Source organism: Lipophrys pholis, assembly GCF_963383615.2.
Source record: "Lipophrys pholis genome assembly, chromosome: 4".
NCBI classification, from domain to species: Eukaryota; Metazoa; Chordata; class Actinopteri; order Blenniiformes; family Blenniidae; genus Lipophrys; species Lipophrys pholis.
The window spans coordinates 27,732,820-27,751,972 of record NC_137637.1 but is presented as its reverse complement, the minus strand read 5'-3'; the positions used below and the strand labels follow the sequence as shown (position 1 = coordinate 27,751,972).

Genomic DNA, 19,153 nt, shown 5'->3' with positions numbered 1-19,153 from the left:
TTTGGGAGGGAGCCTTCCACATTTTTGCTTAATTAATTGTGTTTAGTATAAGAAGCATTCTGGTGGTGAATGTACCGTTTCAATTACAGACAGAAATTGACTTACAAAATATGAAATTCCCAACAAAGCGGATGGTTTATTTGCAGTCTCGATGCACTCTTACAACCAACTGAAAGAGTCTTTCATCCCATTTACTAACTTTTTTTTTTTTTTTTTTTCCCTGTGATGTGATGAAATTTTTCACATTTTATGCTGTGATGCTCACAAAGAGGTTATTCCTATAGTCTCTTAGAGTCATAAACATGAGAGCTATAGTGGGAATTAGCATTTCAAAAAGATACTTTATTTTCATATGAGAGGACGAGCTCCTGCCTTATGGTCTCTAAAGTGTGTGTGGACAGTATGTTTTGCAGGTGAAGTATAAATATATCAACTGTTTGCCGTCTTGAGAGAGCTCCATGTTGATATCTGAAATGATAGTGACCACATAACACACCGTCAGAAGGGCTGCACTTCCACCAAACTGGTTCAGGTGGATTGCGGCTGAATAATCTTTTTTCCGTTCATCAATTATCTCCCAAACCTTCCCGCTTCACAACAACCAAGCCTGGCTCCTTCCAAAGACGTGTTTTTCTTAAGCTTTTAATGACACATAGTTACAATGCTTCTGGCAGGCAGTGCTCTGTGGGAAGCGATTTGGACAAAAGAGGAAGAAAAAAAACCCAAAAAACTTAGTTTGGTTGGCAATGGGGAACTTTAATTTTAACACAATGAATGGGGGCCTGGGTGACACCGACATCTAATTTAGGGGATGAATCAGATTGGATTATGGTTGTTTTAGAGTGAGAGCTAATTAGCCATCCCTCTGTGGACCAGATTTCAGATGGCTTTTTGTAAAGTCAAGAGAGAAAAAAATTATGTAATGAGAGTCTCTCTTTTGTATTTTTCCCTGTTTTTTGTGTGTGAGCGTGTCCTATTTTTGCATTTGCTGATTTTCACATTTCAGCTCCACCATGAACACAACCTTGATTAGCTGTGAGCTCTTCTCCGCCTGCTGCTCCTTCTTTGTTTTTTTTTGTCAGATTATTTGCTTGACCTGCTAATTTCGAGTCCCAACAGCTCCTGCCTATACAGCACAACGGTCTGATATGCAAATGGCATTGGCACACATTTTTCTTAAGACTCATTTCCATCGAGTTAGATTTATTAAGATAATATTGACATTTGTAATGAGTAATAACTACCAGGGTTTGAACACAACAAATACCAATAAAACATTTTGGCAGAACTCAGCTATGTCGGCCCTTGGTAACTTGTAGTCAAACGTCAGTACATTTTTATGGGTTTTATTGTTGTGGCATCGTCTTCTCTGTTCGAAAGCTTCACATCCTAAACAAAGTTTAAAAAAAAAAAAAAAAAAAGTCCACTTATAAATCAACAAACAGAAACAGAAATCGTATCTGCTTCATAAGGCTAAAAGGATGGAGATGCTTATGATCTCACTAGATCTTCAACACAGAAATGCATTCAGAGTCTGGGGCTCTTTGTGGGAAGAGAGAAAAAAAAACAACACAAAAAGTTTCACATCACATGGTTTCTTTTTGAGGGTGATCTTTTTTTTTTTTCCTGTTGTAATCCACAGTCTTTCAGTCAATAAATATCCTCATTGTTGGGTCTTCTAGTTCTTGGGAACAAAACTATAATACAAAGAGAGATTTGGTGGGCAGTACAGCTCAGTGACGGCTACTGTTGCTGGATCAAAAGTCAGGATTTTAGATATGCAAGTCTTTCATGAAGCTCGCCGGTCGCCCATTCGTTCACTGGAATGTCCATGATCACTGTCCTTGTTGGTCCCCGAACTCCACCAAAACTTAAAACACAGACATCCAAATGTCCTCAAATGTTGGCCGAAGAAGCAGCGTCTTTGCTCTGAATGAAAGTCTCATTCAAATCAGACGACTATCGGGTGACCTACAAAGAGAAGACAGGAAAAATGAAAATGAGGAAACAGGAAAAAACGGAATTTGGTGGCAAATCTGACACAAATATTAACAGATTAGAGGAAAAAGTCTTTAAAATGGAGCTATTTGATGTCAGCTAAGAAAATATGTGGTTAAGGTGCGAAAAAGTAAGAAATACGACCACAAGCACTTCATACTCAGATGAAAATATGTCTCATGATTAAACTCCAGTATCTTTTCTATAAAGCTGAAATAAAAAAAAAATTGTCTGTAAAATTACTCAATCTAATAGGAGGAATTCATTCCATCACATTCGAGCTGCAACTGTTGAATAAGACACATCGGGTATATAAATCTCAAAAAACACAAAGCCCCATTCGAGTGATGAGGGTTTGAACAGACTGAAGTAACAACACATACATGCATAATAGTATAGAGTGTCAGGGGAAAAACAAAACAAAAAGGATGTTAAACCTTTGAAATGTCTGGATTTTCTCCATGTGCACACATAAACATAATGCATCTACAAGCAACAGTACATACTGTATCAGCTGAGATGAGACTAAAAGCAAAAATTTCAAACAAGCATGAGCAATTTCTTGCTTAACAGTAATAAGAACAATACCTGGAAAAAAGGCCACGGGGTTAAACATTCCTAAAGCATATCACTGCATGCGAATGTAATTATTCATGGCGTATCACTGATGTGCCGCATATAAAACCCGCGAGAGCACGCCTGTGCAATCTGATTCATGTGTTTGTCCAGCAACTCGATTGAGGAATAGTTTCAGCTCTCCGTCAAACTGCAGCTACCTCATTTAAACAAGCTGCTGTTTTGGAGCCGCACATCTAACAACCGTCTATCTGTCAAACGTGTGACAGGTTCAAGGTGTTCATATTCCCAGCTGGCACGCTTGTAATTCCAACATCTGCGGCGTTCGACTGCGAAAAGGTGGAAAGACAGTGAGTGGCAAGGAGTCCGAAATAATGCAATGTACATCATGGTCAATGATTTCCATGCAAACACGGGGGATATTATTATTCATGACGGCATACTGCTGGCATAACTATTCTCAGAGGCTTTCATGAATAATAATCGAAAGGATTGAAAGACGCAGTTTGTACTACTCTCACTTTAACTCTAAAAATACTCTCGAAGGTGAATGCTCTTCTTTGTTGGTTTGCCCTTTAAAAAGTAGAACACAAGTAACTTTTTGACTTGTCCTGTGATGTAGGAGGCACACTAAAACACACACACACACACACAAACAGAGATACAAAGACAGAAATAAGAACAGGTGTTCCAGGGTGAGGATCCGCACGTTACGTCATTCAGTTTGCAGTCTGCAGCGTCCCACCGATTGAATCAACGAGGGCTTTATCACACACAATCGGTGTTCGGAGCGATGTAATTCTGAAATTCCGTGGAGGTGTGATTTTTCAGCCTCTTACAGCTGCTGATGATGACACAGTGCTCGCTGTTTGGGGAGGCACAATTTAATTTTCACTTCTATGTGACAATCCTCAGGAACCACGGGTGTGAGAGAAGATGAAAATTATTCAGTCTCGATACAGTTGCAGCAGCAGGCTGCAGACCAACAATATCCAGACTATGAGCTCAGCCTTTTCATTAAATCAAAACATCAAGAAGCACACACTGGCGGATTCAGACCCGCTGTTCTTATATGCATGTAGTAAGAATATCAAATTAAAAAAAAAGAGGAGTAGCTGAAAGAGACCAAAAAAAAAAAAAAAAAAAAGATTAAACAAACAAACAAAAAAAAAACCTTCAAAGCTGGGTGAAACCTTGTTGAAGTAATTAGCATGCTGTGGGGTTGTAGGCGTCACTGCGAGGGTTATCGGTGAGTTAAAGCACAAAGGAGACTCAGTGGGACAGAAGACAGCTCCTCAGGGTTTGATGCTTAAGCCGCTTCAGGATGAAAGACCACACTTGACTGGTCAGCCGTGGTTCAAAGTCTCATTGACAAACAAACTACGGACTCACCTTTGATAGAGAGCTACTGTGTGTGTGTGTGTACACACACACACACACACACACACACACACACACACACACACCTATCCTCATTATTATCCACATAAAGGAGCATAATATTGATCCTTCCTGAAAGATAACAGTTTTTATGCATGGCTGTCTTAATTCCCACCGGTCGTTTTTCTTTACCTATTGTCTAAAAAAAAATCACAAATTACATGCTCGATTTCTGCCTCCAGGCATGTCCTAAAAAACCCCCCCAAAAAAACAATAATCAATACGCTGATTTAGTTCCTCTTTCTAAACTCAATAAACATCCCATGCTTTTTTTTTTTTATGGCTTTCAACTAATCAGAAGTTTTATTTCCTCGCCGACACAAAAGATTTGAAGCTGATTAAGATGAACAGTGTTCGTATATACAAATGACTTCTTTTAAGATGGTCTGAGAGGCACGGCCACTAAAGGTGGTCTACTCTCAATGTGGCCGAGGTCTGCTCAAACTATTGGCGTATTGAAATCAGGGATGAACACGTTACTATTCACTGCAGCTGTCTCATGAATTTAATATATTGCTCCTTGTAATCATTGTAATTTCTCACTATTCTAAATGCTTCATTTGAATTCTTTACCATTGATTCTCCTGTTTTGATTGACCTTTGAATGCTCTTTTATTTTATTTTTGATCTTGCTTTATTTCTATGATTTTAATGTAATTTTATGTATTTCTTTGCCTTTGTGAAGCACTTTGAATCGCCGCGTGTATGAATGGTGCTATTCAAATGAACTTGCCTCGCCTTAATGTGTATTTTTCATTGTGGCTTCAGAAAAAATTTTAACATCAAAGTGCAATAAACCAAATAAATATCTCTCCTGGGGTAGCAGTGGTATAAAACAATATGCCTGTATGCATAGATCAACACATAGAGCAGCACATAGTGTTGGAGGGTGAAGGCTGCAAGAGCCCCTCATGGTTGTTTTGGCTCGCTGAGAGGGTGAACGTTCAAGTCTGAGTCGCAATATCCGAATTGTACAAGGTCGGAAGATTTAACTTGTGTTTCTAAACCTAAATTTGGATGGTAATGATTGTTTTTCTATTTTACTACAGACACAAAAAGCTACCTGACAACATTTATCTTGCATTCACATCAGTGCTTAAGTCAATCTTCCTGTGCATTTAGAATTTTGTGGAATATTTTTGTGGCTTTTAATTACCTTCATTATCTTCACAAATGTTCTCAATAATAAAATGAACATATTATAGGTTGGTGAAGCCATTGTGTGTTTTTTTCCCCAGTTGAATTAAACGGCAGAACTAAACCTTCTCTGCGATTTGACGCCGTGGGGAAACAAAGCCGCGGTGACTCTTGTGCTACGTACGTACTTGTCCGACGTACTGAACATCAATCGGGAGTGACATTTAGGTACACACCTCTAGCGGAATAGTTAAAAGTCAAAAGAAAGATGTTAAATGATTGATACATTTCAAGCAGTTTATTCATCATCAAGGCGACGATGCATATCTTTTACACGGCAGTGGTGCAGTCCATGTAAGACATATTGTCATTATGGCATGGAGATAAATCTCTCTCAGACAGCTTTCCTTCACCAAACTCCAACATATTCTTCATCTGTCAAGAGGAAAGACTCTGTGGTTCTTTCGCTTTCCATCCTCTGATTGATAGGAGGCGAAAAGCAGGCGCTGTCAGGGTTATAATTCCTGACATTACCAGCAGGACTATAAAACTAGGTGCCCGGGGACACGCGCAGAAAGAGGGAACAACCGAAGTTGTCCGAGAAAGTGTCTGCAGGGTGTTAACACGTCTGATTTACTGATGTAACTTCATCACGAGCCAAGACGACGCCGTCATTTTTTATCAACAAAGCCACCGCTGGACATCAAGGAAGAAAGGATTTATTGTGGAGTAGGAGTTCTCTCTTCACACCAGATGGATCATTCTCAAAACAACAACAGACTGCTTGTTTTACCTTTAACATACACGATAAGTGCACGGGACTCTATGGGGCTATTTTCATTTTCTCAACTGAATACAACAGATTAAACTGATACTCTACATTACTCAGATAACTGAATAAAGCTTCATAGAGGACAGATGGACTTTTCAATATTGCCATGTTCTTTTTGCTATGATTGCCCTGTAAGAGAATTTCTCTCTATTTGCACAGTATGTGTAGACATTAAAGCAATAATTCAATTGTATTTATACCTTATCAAATACAACATAGTCCTTTCAAATCACTTTTATAGAGAAAAACCCAATTATTTCACTTGAGCGAGTGGAGTCAACAGCGGAAAAGAAGAACTCCCTGTTTTATCAGGCAGACAACAGAGTGAGACTCAGAGGTAGTGACAATATCAAGTGTTTTAATGTATTAATCTGTGTTTACAGCCACATCTGTTAATGGTTCATTAAATTCAAGACCCTACAAAGTCATTAAAGATAAAATTGTTAAATGTAGTTACAGAAAAAAAACAAAAAAAACAACACACCCAATTTGTGTGTCATGATAACTGTCTGGCTCAAGCAGAAGTAGAAGAATTTAACAGCCTGTTTTACAATGTAATTAGAACTCAAATCAAGCCGAGTCTTGCTCAAGAAGCATAGATTGTCTCTTAACTGGGTTAAAAGTATTTTCTTTTCTTTTTTTGTAATTAATGCTTCATAAAGTAAATATAGTTCCACACATTTCTGGCATTATCAGCCTCAGTACTTGGTTACCGTTGTACTGCAGTTAAATTTCGACTGTTGAAGCAGGAACAGCTGATGCGTTACTTACTACAGTAAACAAACAGCAGCTTACCTCATAATGTTTTAAATTCCTAAAAAGTTTGTTTATCAGATAGTTTTTGTTTTTAAAATTTTAGCTATTTCATTCGAGTGTATTATTTTATTACCTATCACAGTGATTTATTATAACAATAATCCCCATCTTGTACTGTTACTATAATATTCTTGTGAAGCATGAATAAAAATGTTCTGATACATGTGATATAAACAAAGTTATTATTATCGTCATCCTCAAGACCTGTCTGCTGCGGTATGAATGACCTGTACTTTAGTTCATGACTGTTTGTTGCAGGAGCTGATAAAACTCGCATTACAGAGCATCTTCATCCTATTAACTGATGTAACTTGGGCTGAGCTTAATGAATGAATCAGTAATCAAATCAACCCGCACAGTGCCGACAGCTCAACTGCTGCGTCACTGCGGACTGGGCTGGTAGAAAACTGAAAGACAGCACAATGACTGTGAGATTTAAAAAAAAGAAATAAATCTTTAACTCACTGAAATGAAGAGTCAAACCTGACTGCTACTCGACCAAAATCCCTTTAGATTTCTCATGCTAAACATTCTGATTGGGCCTTGAATGGTGAGACATCCATATTTTAAAGGCCCATAATAACTCAGCTGGGTGCTCAGTTATATTATGATTACAACGGTTTTTGTGTGTTTTTTTTTTTTTTAACTCAACACAGATCTAAAAATTGAATGTTTGCTCACACTTGCTTTGACAGGTTGTGAATTTACAAAGCTCTTGTGTGTTCCATGTGAAAGGGATGTAGAATGTATTTTAAGTTCAGGAGGCTCCACATTCACTAATCCGAACAGAAAACCAGGCATGACGGGTTTGATATTTTTGTGTGATAACGCAGTTTTAAAGAGCTGCGCAAGTTTTATTCACTGGACTTTTAGTTCACAGAGTAATGGACTTCACAGGAGCCGTCACAGCACCGGGGCCACTCTTGAGAGGCTGCGCTTGAGAGGCTGCGCTGGATGCCCCCCCCCCCCCCCCCCCGTTCATTCCTCACAATGATGTTAACTGTCCAGGAAGCTTGGGGAACGGAGCCTTCCAGCAAACACAAGTCGTCCCCTCGCTTGCTCTCTACGGGGGGCGGCAAGGCCACGAGCATGGAGCGACCCCCGCTGACTCTCTAATCAAAAAAGAGCCGAGGTTCTGACGGGTTCTACTAGCCACCTGGACCCCTGCTTGTCTGTGCCTCTGTTTCTGCTTTCCCGTGGCTGTGTGAGAGGGCATGAATTATTAACCCAGCTAAAATAAAAAGCTCTGCTTCATCCAGGCCTCCTGTAGCCATGAATAATAGAAAAGGGAGCTCAACTACAGGCGTTTGGTGAGTCAAACAGTGGACCGTGATGGATGGCTGAGGGCCTACTGTGTCCCCCCTCTTCACCTACCATCCACTTCAGCTCTACCACACCCTCAAACCCAAAACACGCGTCCAGATAACCTCTATTAATCCCTAGAAATGCTACAGCTTGAGCCCTTCTGCCCTGCCTCGTCACATCCTACTCGACAATTTTGCTTCCCGGAGGGACTTTTTTTGTTTTGTTTACTCCTTTAAAAGTATCAGCAGCCATGTTTTAAAGGTAGAACCTGATTTGAGAGTGATTATCCTGAAACCTTAAGATCAAACCTTTAAGTTAAGACGGATACATGTGAGCTGAATATCTGTAGTCATCAGCAACATGTTCGGATTCCCCAGGAGCCTCAGTTTCCAGCTTGTACCGATGAGCTCACTGGTGAATAATCACAATGTGCTGCAGAGGCGATAATTACTTCAATTTACAAAGAAGTCATGTGCTCATGCCTACATCAGCTCAACCTCCAGCTAACAATAGAGGATCCCTTTGTAATTTTATTTCAATTTTCAATCTTTTAATATATATATATATATATATATATATATATATATATATATATATATATATATATATATATATATAATCACCAGAGAGGTGAGAGCTGAATTATTATTTCAACCCTGCAACTTAGATTTTCTGTGAAATTATACAGCAGATTCATGCAGAAACAAGAAAAATGTGTTGCTGCATATATTAATGTGGCACATTGTGAATATTCATGAACAATTGTGACACTAAATATTCTGTTTTCTACTTAGGCTCTGTCTTAAAACAAGCTTGGGCGTCAATTTAAGATGAAAATCCAGGGTTTACTCCAGGACTAATAATGAGAACGCTCATGCCATCAAAGAGGTATTTGACTGCATTACATTCGAAATATTTATCACTTTTCAAACAAATACTGACATTTTTAACTTGATTACCTGAGTATTGACACAGCATGATGCTTTTCAGCTGAAGAATTGAGTTTAGTAAATAAGTAGCATAGCATTCCTGGATGATTGAATTAGAGTTTATCTGCAAAAATACATATATATATGTAAGCACAATCACTATATTCAACAATGCATCCATCCATCCATCCATGCAGAGTCGCGGGACACTGGAGCCTGAGCAGATCTCCAGTCAGTGACAAAGCAAACACACAGAGACATTCAACCACACACACTCACATTCATACTTACAGGCAATTTATGGCAAGAAATTTATACCCAGCTCTAAAAAGAATAAAATACAATAGAAATACTTACAATTTTACTTATAATCTCAAATGAAAAGTACTTATCACATCGTAAGTATTGAAAAACAATCACAAATAGACATGTTTCCTTAAGCTCCTTCACTCCTTCTTTCAGCAAAATAATGGAAACCGCATGAAAATATGTAGGAGAAATGTGTTGGTCGAGGTGGTTGCACACAGAAACACATCAAACACACACTGGTTTGATGTGTGAGATAAGTAATTAGGTAAGAGAAACCTCTTATCTGCCTTGCTGTATACGGACACTGCACACACAATTTAATCGGTAGTGGAGGTGATAAAAAATTTGTGCTGGTGATTGATTGCCAAACGTCACATAATATTATGTTCAATATGTTATAACTTATAGGGGCAAAATACGACAAATATAATAATGAATTAGAAAGGAATGAAAAGTAAATCAGATGAGGAGTTCAACATATTCTATAAAAGTTGTAATTAGGAAGTGGTTTTGAACAAATCGCCATCTTCCACACCACAGAGAGTTGAAGCTATTTGAAAGGAGGCGAAAGGCAGGGTATATCTATGGCAGGTCAAGACAGACAACCGCACACACTCACAGTCACATTAATGTGTAATTCTGGATCAATTAACCTCACATGCATGTTTTTAGAATGTCGAAAGAAGCCATGTACCCTGAAATATTTTTGCTGTGAATGCTCACAACTACACCAACTTTAAGTCTTTTATTTATTGCCCAAAAAACAACAAACCAATAATCTATAAAGACACTGAATGCAGTCATGTTTTGTAACATTTGAAAATGACCAGACGGTCTGTGGAAGACTCTGTGGCTCTCTTGCACGGGAGAGGATGTCTGGACTTTGGCTCGGGAACAGTTCGACCACACATCTTGCTCTGGGACTGCAGACTGTGTGATCTACGTAGCTCAAGCGAATTAGCGGATTAAGTAAAATGCAATAAACTGACTTGGTGTAGTTAGACTTCTATGACAAAATGGGACTGTAGCTAAAGAGAAAGCTCAACCTAACTCACCCCTTTCTAGTGTTGTAAGCCGATTGCTTCGAGACACACTTCACAGACTCTCCCCTGTGAGTCACATCTTTCTCTCCCGCCGCCTCCTACTCTGCTCTGCACTCATCTGAAGTTAATAAAAAGTCTTCCAGTGCTCTCTCTAGCTCTTGTTTCTTTCTTTTTCCCTCGCGCGCCTCCATTTTTCCCGGGTCACATTTAGTTTCAACGATTATTCTAGGCCACGGATTTGCAGTCATTTGTCGGCTCTTACAAATCTTCTGTTCCCCCTGCTTTGAAGCGGGATGATTTTAAGTTCATCCACTTTTCAGCCTCGAAAACTAATGTGTGACGCACCTTGGTTGTCTTAACTTTGTTTCCCGTACTGCAGCTCCATCCTTTGAGATCTGGCAGGACTTTACACTCCTCCCCGTCCATGCAGGGATGCATCTGGCACCACCACTTCTGTGCAACTATAGATGCTGTGAGGAAAAAAAAAAAAGGGAAGGTTGGTTTAAAAAACAGTACTGGAAGCAATTAGCAGCATGCTGTTTGAAAGCGCAGCACTGGTCCCGCCCCTGCTGCAGCCTCAACAAGCACATTCAACCTCTATGTACAGCCCAGTGATTGAGGAGAGCTTCTTGATCTCCGGCTTGACAGCATAGACCTCTCAGTTCTGGCTCTGTGTGTTTTCAGACAGAGCCTGAAACACAGGGCACGGGTCAATGTCAAGCCTGCGAGTGTTGTGAGAAGATGTGCTCTGCATCAGGAGGTCGGTTGTTTGTATGTGGACAGAGTACGGAGAGCGTGCAGAAGACTGGTGCTTCAAGGTCTTGCGTTGCTTTGAGGAGGCCTACAGGAGAGAAACGGCTTCCCTTGACATTTCTACAGTGAAAAGAGAACTGTCAAAACCGAGGAAGCCCCTGTCAGAGCTATTACAGTGTGGAGGGAAGATAGGAGATCGATTCACCTGTAACTGAGGCCACTTTTGACATGATATTAAATGACCTTCTGTCTACTCGCCTGCACGGATCTGATATTGCCTCAAAAAACAGACAAAAGTGCCAAGTAAATGTACCATGTGAGTGATTCGAAAGTGAGGAAAAAGTAAAGTCTTCAGATAATGCAATAACACACATCTCAGCACATTTCTCCCTTCTTAAAGACAATAAGGCTCTCATACCCAAATAATCAATAAGAGAAGCGCCAGAAGCAGTGACAAGTGTGACAGCTTCGCTCCGTGCCACATTTTCTACCCCTAATCAGAAGCCGGTTTCATATCATTAGCGAAATCTATAATGAGAAGCCTGTCGTACCGTCTACACAAGATGGAGCCGCTCTTGTTGTTCCCGCCACCTGTCCGGGGAAGCAGGAGCATTTGACAGTCTGGGATCTCTCTTCGATCTTGTTCTTGTTGCAGCATCGGTGTGCAGCAATTACCTCACAGGTTCCCGCTTTCACATGAACTGGAAGCAGAAACATACACAATGATGAGAAACAAACTTTCTACAGCAGAAAATCATCATTTCTTGACATTTCTTCAGCACAAGAAATGCAAAAAAACATATATCTGCAATAATGGATGTTGTGTCCTTTTTTTTTTTTTCATGTACAAAATCACTTTAATTTTGGTAAATAAAAAGGTTTTAATAGTCCAAAACTACTTTTATAGATCATAAAGAGCACTGCATTAGCCCGTTTATCTGTGTTTGCTGCTATTTTCTTTGTGGTACTCAAACAGAAAACCCTTAGTTACAACTAAAAACATACATTTTAAAAAATTGGAAACACACACAAAACAGCTTTATTTTCTGCTAAGTAATGTCTGACAAGAGAATTGCATTTGAGCTTTTAGCAAACAACTCAGAAGGAGTGCATGTGTGGGAGACTATTAAAAAATATATACGCATTAGTGAGTACGTTACAACTGTAGGGCAATGTATGTGGGATCAAATAAAACTACAGTGTCAATGTTCATTGTGATCAGGGAAAGTGGTGCCAGATGCAGCCGTGCGCTTTACTAATGTCTTTTTGTGGTTGTTCTGGAAAATGTTTGAGTTCTGAGCGTCAGAGTAATGAACTTTTAGCCTTTGCCTACTTCATTTTTTATTTTTCTTTATTTAAGGACGACTAAACCTGGCCTATTTGCACTAAGCTTTGGATGTACAGTCTGTACTGAGCCAGGATAACCAGCTCCAGGTGGCACCTTCTCATTTACTGTACAGACCAGAGTCATATAATTTTAGCAAAGGAGCAAATGAGCACATTTCCAAAAATGCAGATGTATTTATTAAACTAAGCTGCACAGGCTTGGTTCTAATGGGATTAACCGTGCTGGCAAAGAATGCAGCTGACAAATCTGTCATACCGTTTATTTCCAACACCAACCTCCAATGTTCACGCTCAAAATATTCAATCCTCACCAAACCACTCGTTTATTGTGCAGAGAGCCAAAGAGGCTGTTTGTGTGATACAGAAAAACAATCGGTGCAGAGAGAATGTTAAAAGCAGATCCTTGTTTTGAGGGATCATGAATCTGCGTCTAAAGAAGGTCGGACAAGGTTTCCTCGGTGGTGTGCTTCCATGTCTGACGAGTCCTATGAGGGCGCTGAAGTAATTTCTCAGAGAAGTCTTGTTTCAAACATCCAGGCCCAATGGCTACTTGAAATCCAGGTCATGCCCCAGGTGGAGGGGCTGGGCTTTGAACCTCAGCGCAGCCCCACCTGTCCACATATCCTTGAGCAACACACTTAATCCACTAACCCTGCCCTCCAACCAGAGGACAAAAAGAGACGCTCCACTGAGGAGGTTAATCACATAACCCATGTATATTTCTTGAAAATTGGCTAATTAACATCTCTAAACTTCTCAAATATGCACAAGAATGTTCTACTATCAATTACAAGGAGTCTGTTTTCATCGCTATTAGGTGAGATCAAACATCAATGCTGCTCTCTTTATATTCATTACCTTTTTTTGCATCACAATTCAAAGCATGGTTGTGTATTTACACATAACAAGCGGGATCAGTATGGGTGGGGACAGAAAAAGACGCATCTGAAAAGTTCTGACATTCTTTTCAGATAAACCTTAATTATGCCTCTAAAGATTTTCAATTTGGGACTTGGCTTGAAAATAGATTGCAGGGAGCTTCCATCTTCCCATTAGCTGGCAATCCAGAAATCTCATCTACAACATTAAAAACATTTTGCTTCCAATCAATAAGGTGCTATTCACATTCCCACAAAAGGCAAGACAACAATTGCCGATTGAGTGCTTTTCAGCGGAGCAGAAACTTACTGATGCAAAAACGGGTCAGACTCCGTGCCCTTGATGTGATTATCTTTAAGCCACCAGCACGCCCCTCTGGTCAAAGTTAATTTTAAAAGTTGGAATAGCTTAGATAGAATATTCAAACTTTGTTTAAAAGACAGATGCACATGGACTAAAGGGCAAACACAAAGCGGTGCAACAGGCATGACTATGAAGGGAAAAAATAGAATTGAGCATTTGCTTTAAGCATCCGGAAAATACTGCCTTATCTTAACTGACCAGTCATGACAAGTCCAACAGTGCAGCGCGATAAAACAATGTCTTTTTACACTTGTGCAATATAAAAGAATCGACTCAAATCAAGGAAGCGTCAAGGAATAGATGTCACACAAGCAGCCTTTTGAATCCTTTTTAGTGTTGTGTGCTTTCTTCCTTCACAAAAAGTCAAAAATTGATGTCGCTTCGCTGTGTGTACACCACTCTGCCATGATGTGAAAATCAGGAAAGGGAGCTCCATCTTGAGATGTGTCTCGCAACTCATTAAAACTGGAGCTGCCGTCCAAGGTCGCTGACTCTGAGGCTGGACCCAAAAACACCACGCAGGGAGGCGAGGATGAAAGGTCAGGGCGCAGGACATGGTGGTCCGCCCAATAACAAGCCATAAGAGAAGGAGCAACCATGAAATGTACAGCTACCATTGCCACTACACACTGGGTCTGTAAGACGCTGAAAGTCGTAAACTTAAAATGAAGGAACCTGCAAACAAGAGCTTAAAAGTTATAATTCAGTAAAATGAAGCAATTTAGAATTATTTGTGCTCGTTTTTCTTTTTAATTGCAATAGTCTTTCAGTTTTACTGCCAGTGCAGAGTCATTGCTTAAATCACTGGGTGTTGATTGCTCAAATAAAACAAAAGAGTTTTGAGGAAAAATACCTGAGGCCTAAAGAAAAACTTCAAAACTCTGCACTGTTTCGATATTGAGCTACTCACTGTGTAGAGTGTGCATGATCTCCCTGTGCATGTGTGAGCGTGTAGTCGAAGTGTTTAACTTGCCCTTTGCGCACAGTCGGGTGGGATGCAGGTAGCTAAAATGTGCCTTGGAGATAAATAGATGGTAATCTTTAATGCGTTTACTTGATACCCAAACACCATTATAAAATAATTCTGACACTCCTGACCGCTTATTCACAGGAGCCTCGTTCGCTCAGATTGCAGCTGCTGCGCCTTTAATTGCCCTTCACACCGCTATTGGTGTGAAGGGCATCGAGACAATACAGGGACTTGATTTGTTGTGCAGCTGGCACGACTCAAAGTGCAGAGAAACACGGGCGAAACCAACGTCTTTGTAAAAGCCAGTTACCCCCTTGCACAGGGCGAGCGCACATATACTAATGTGCCATACAGTTCACTCTTTTTACATCTCTGTTGCACAAAGCCGGTGGCTGTTAAAATCGCGCACAAGGTGGCCCGACCATAGTTCACACTAAAGTGCCAAAGGCAAAAAACAAGAATAATTGTCGTGCAAAGGGAAAACTAAAAATGTTCAGCAAGCAGAGCAGGAGTCATGAACCTGTGGCCGATCAAAATCAGACCCAGGCTGTTTATTTGTGTTGGCTCTGACTGTAAATAATCAATGAAAAAGAAACTTCAACACCATGTTTTTGTCCCACTACAGCAGAGCCCTCGACGAAACCGTTTAGAACAAAGATTATATTTAGTCTACAAAGTTTGGATAAAAAATACTGATATCTGGAGATTCAAGAACCACATGTTTCTTCAAGAAGACCTGTTCAAATCTGCATTTTTGTTACATCAACAGAATGACATCAACAGGTTTTCATGGGTGCTTCAGTGACAGATGCCTGGTGAGCTTTCCCCAAAACCAAGAAATCAAACTAGAAGGACCTGCGTCACTATTCTTACATGTTGCACACAGTTCATAAGAACTTGGTTCCAATGCTCTACAATCATTTTCATTCAACGGGCAACTCCACACGTCCGATCAACTAGTAACACCGTCTGTTCAATATTTATTTCATCATTTTGTCATATCCTGTCTTTCCCTTCATCTCCTCTTCACGTGTGGCTACTGGCTAGTATCCAGAGATACCTGGTTCGGGTCACAGTGACACGAACAGAAATAAAGAGTTTTGCTTTAAAAGGCAAGAATGGCAATCACTTGTTACTCTGAGATAAAAAAATTGTCTTGATGGGAGGTTGATACGAGGTTTCTTAAACCCTTTATATAACATTCATTGAAATAAAACACCGCAAAAGGTTATCATGATATTCCAATATTCTAAAGTCTGTGGAACACCTTAATGTGTCATTTATACATTATAAAAAAAAAGTGGTACAGTGACTAAAAACACACATTTTATTATGTGTATCTATACAAATTGAACGAATCTCTCACTAAATCTAAGACAAAACAAAGTGGCTACATGCAATTGAGTTCCCCTATCCTACTATATTCTATATAATTTACACAAAAAAAGTACCCTTAGCCTGACTTACGAAAAGCATTCTGCATGTATTTGAAAACTTGAACCAATCAGAAGAACTGACTGGAAGGAAAAGATATTCTTTTTCAAAGCAAATGGGAAACATACCAGCAGCAGGAGACATCTCAATATTTAGCATAATAATTGAATTATGTGCTAAATGTTATCAATGTTCATTCACTGCCCATAGATGAATGAAAAAAATCCAATTAAGGGTGGAGGAAAAACTATTTTTTTCGCAAATTTATGAAAAACGTTTTATTTTATTTTATTTTTTTTCATTTGTGTTTATTGTAAATGCTGAATGTTACCTGTAAATTAGGCTACTAGTGATGTTTTATTCAAAGTAAGACGTGTCTTTGAATCAACCCCACTTCAGAGTCACCGCTATGAGCAGATGAAAGGTCAACGTTTTGCTCAAGGGCACATAAACAGTATTAACATGACCGCTGAACTCTCGGCCTCGCCGTTTCAGTAATCACCCTGTCATCGTCTTCACAATGAAAAATCCTCATACGTTTGTCATCGATGAGAGAGGCTGATGGAGGGGGCAGTAAATTGCATGGGAGGCAGCCTGTTGTCTGCTCTGCCCGTGAACAACCAGGCAGCTGCATAAATGGCTCATAAGCCCCCGTGATCAATACATTTCTATTAAAGCACTTAGGACCGCCATCAGTTTGAATCACCAGGCACCCACGTCAGCAGGAGGGAGAGATGAGAGGCAAAGAAAGGTGAAAGGACAGAGACCACTAATGAGAAGTGGCACACGGCGCACTGATCAATAGCACTCTGAAGCAGAGCACTCTGCTCCACAATCATATCCATCGATCCCCGATTGATAAATGCCGATATTATGCAAGCAGAATAAACAGCGAGCCGGGCAAGGGGGGGAAAGGAGGAACTTACGGGCTCCTTTTCTCAAACTGCCTGATACAGAGTCAAAAGTCCTGTTATTAATTAAAGAAAAAAAAGCAAAGCTTTTCTCAGAGGACTCAGGTTGTCTGGCTTTAATAAGGATGATAGTCTATATGGTTGCTCCCTCCTTTTCAATAGGGATCACCACGGCAGGTCAATAGTAAACTTGCCTCATTTTCAAGCATTTTAAGATGGCCTGTATGTCACAAAGTGGGTCTCCTACACTCAATGCCAAGACTAAACTTCTGAAAAGTCCTATTTCTTCCTGTTTGGTTTAAAGCAGAAATAGTTAACCAAAGAGGCAAAACCATCCAATAATAGCATTTCCAAGTGTAAATGACAAAGTACGCAATAATTGCTTTTTAAAAAAAAAAATTAATTCAAGTAACTACTTTTTTCTAGCCTTTCTACTGAAAGTTGCACAGTTTGTGTGAGCTCTGCAGACACTGGGAATGAGAACTGGATCGGGAACCAGCAAAATGACATCAAGTGCACATCTCCACTGTGAGGGTGAGTGTTTGTGAAAATGTGTATTCTAAAAGGTTCCAGTAAATCGTGCAGCCTTTCTAGAATGACATTACCAAAATGTCAGTCTAAACACAATCACTGTGGCAAAGAAGATTTCACATTGTACTTTTATATTTAAAGGACATTCATTTATAACTTTTGGTGAGAAAGTTGTTAAATGTGAAAAGTTTTGAAAGAAAATGTAAGTTATAGATTATGATGATGTAATTTTACTGGTTCAGCCCCTGAGCTGATGCGAGTTCACAGTATGTTTTCTAACATGAGACCTGCTGCAGCTTAATTTGTAATGTGATGGCTCATAGCAATGGTTCCAAAGCTTTGTCCGCAAAAGTTTGTCTTTAGTAATGTCAGCAGACAAAAATTTTACTGGTGGGCAAGAAATAACATTTCACATCTGAGCGAGATAGTGAAAAGCGCCTTATCTTTTCTTCAATATCTACAACTCTAGTTTTACAAGGGAAAGAGCATATAAAGGCCCCATTTACCACCGCTCCCGTTGTAAAGCTTACACAAGCTTTAAAAAAAAAAAAAGAAAACTACACAGAAAAACAAAAAAGAAATGACGAGGGTCCATGATCACTAAGCAAACAGAAACTGCTTTATAAACTTCAAGTTTTAAAACTAGTTAGTTATAATTTAAACTGTTGTGATATAATTATGAGCAGTTCAGTGAAGGAAAATAATTGCTTCTGTGTTCTCGTTGTAATCCCAAAATGGAGATATTAGGCTTTACTGACAGAGGAGATAATTCCCACATGTCGGAAAGAAACCACCGCTGCGCTGGCAGTTACATCTAAATAAAATCCAAAAGCAACTGATTCAAGCTATTTTAAAAAATCTGGTTTGACTCATTAAAAGATAAAAATACAAAACACAGCAAAAGGACTAATTTGAGATGTTTAAATGGCTTGAGAAAGGCTGCAGAGGGAGCAACAACGCGTGCACAATCCCAAAAAACAAGGTTTGACTGTTCCTACTAATCCCTTGGCATTGCAGGAAAGCCCAAAAAAGGAACGTTAGTGTTTCTATAAAGTAGAGGCAGCGATATTTTGTCTTAAAAACCATTTAATTTGTAAGACTTTACATCCCATCACGCGTCGGCATTTTAGTTTGCATTAATCAAGGTCATTATTTGGTCCTAAACATCCAAGCTCACTCACTTTGAAATCAATAGATTAATGTGAAATCAAACTGTTAAAATGAAACGGAATGCAGATTTATATTCATGAGCAGTGATTCAGCCCGTCTGCAACACTGGTGCGTGAACTTCACAGTGTAGGGCACACATCCCGTTTTTAATGGAACTTCTAAAAGTAGATGATACAAAACTGTCATCCCTTTAATCAAAATATGGTACATTTTAATTTAAAAGGCTTTGCAAAGTGTGAATCTACTGACGGAAAAACAACTTGAAGGATGTGTTCACCTTTCTGTTTGCTGATTCTACCCGTCAATATTGCCCACTGGCTTTGACTTACTATGTTTTTCATGCAGGCGACTGCTGACACGATGACAAAAATAGGTATGAAGGAGAGAAAGAACCACAGCCCCAGGGATTG

The 19,153-nt window shown here is 39.6% G+C and overlaps 1 protein-coding gene across 1 annotated transcript in view; it reads right to left on the bottom strand.

Annotated features, from left to right (window-relative positions):
• Positions 1 to 217: 217 nt before the first annotated feature.
• Positions 218 to 19,153, bottom strand: part of tafa3a (TAFA chemokine like family member 3a) — a 109,545-nt gene continuing 90,609 nt past the window's right edge. The window contains exons 3-5 of the mRNA XM_080462446.1: positions 11,690 to 11,839; positions 10,731 to 10,855; positions 218 to 1,971 (exon numbers count right to left, since the gene is read on the bottom strand). Coding sequence (XP_080318572.1) covers positions 1,960 to 1,971; positions 10,731 to 10,855; positions 11,690 to 11,839 — 287 coding nt within the window. The 3' untranslated portion in view covers positions 218 to 1,959. The remainder of the gene's footprint in view (positions 1,972 to 10,730; positions 10,856 to 11,689; positions 11,840 to 19,153) is intronic.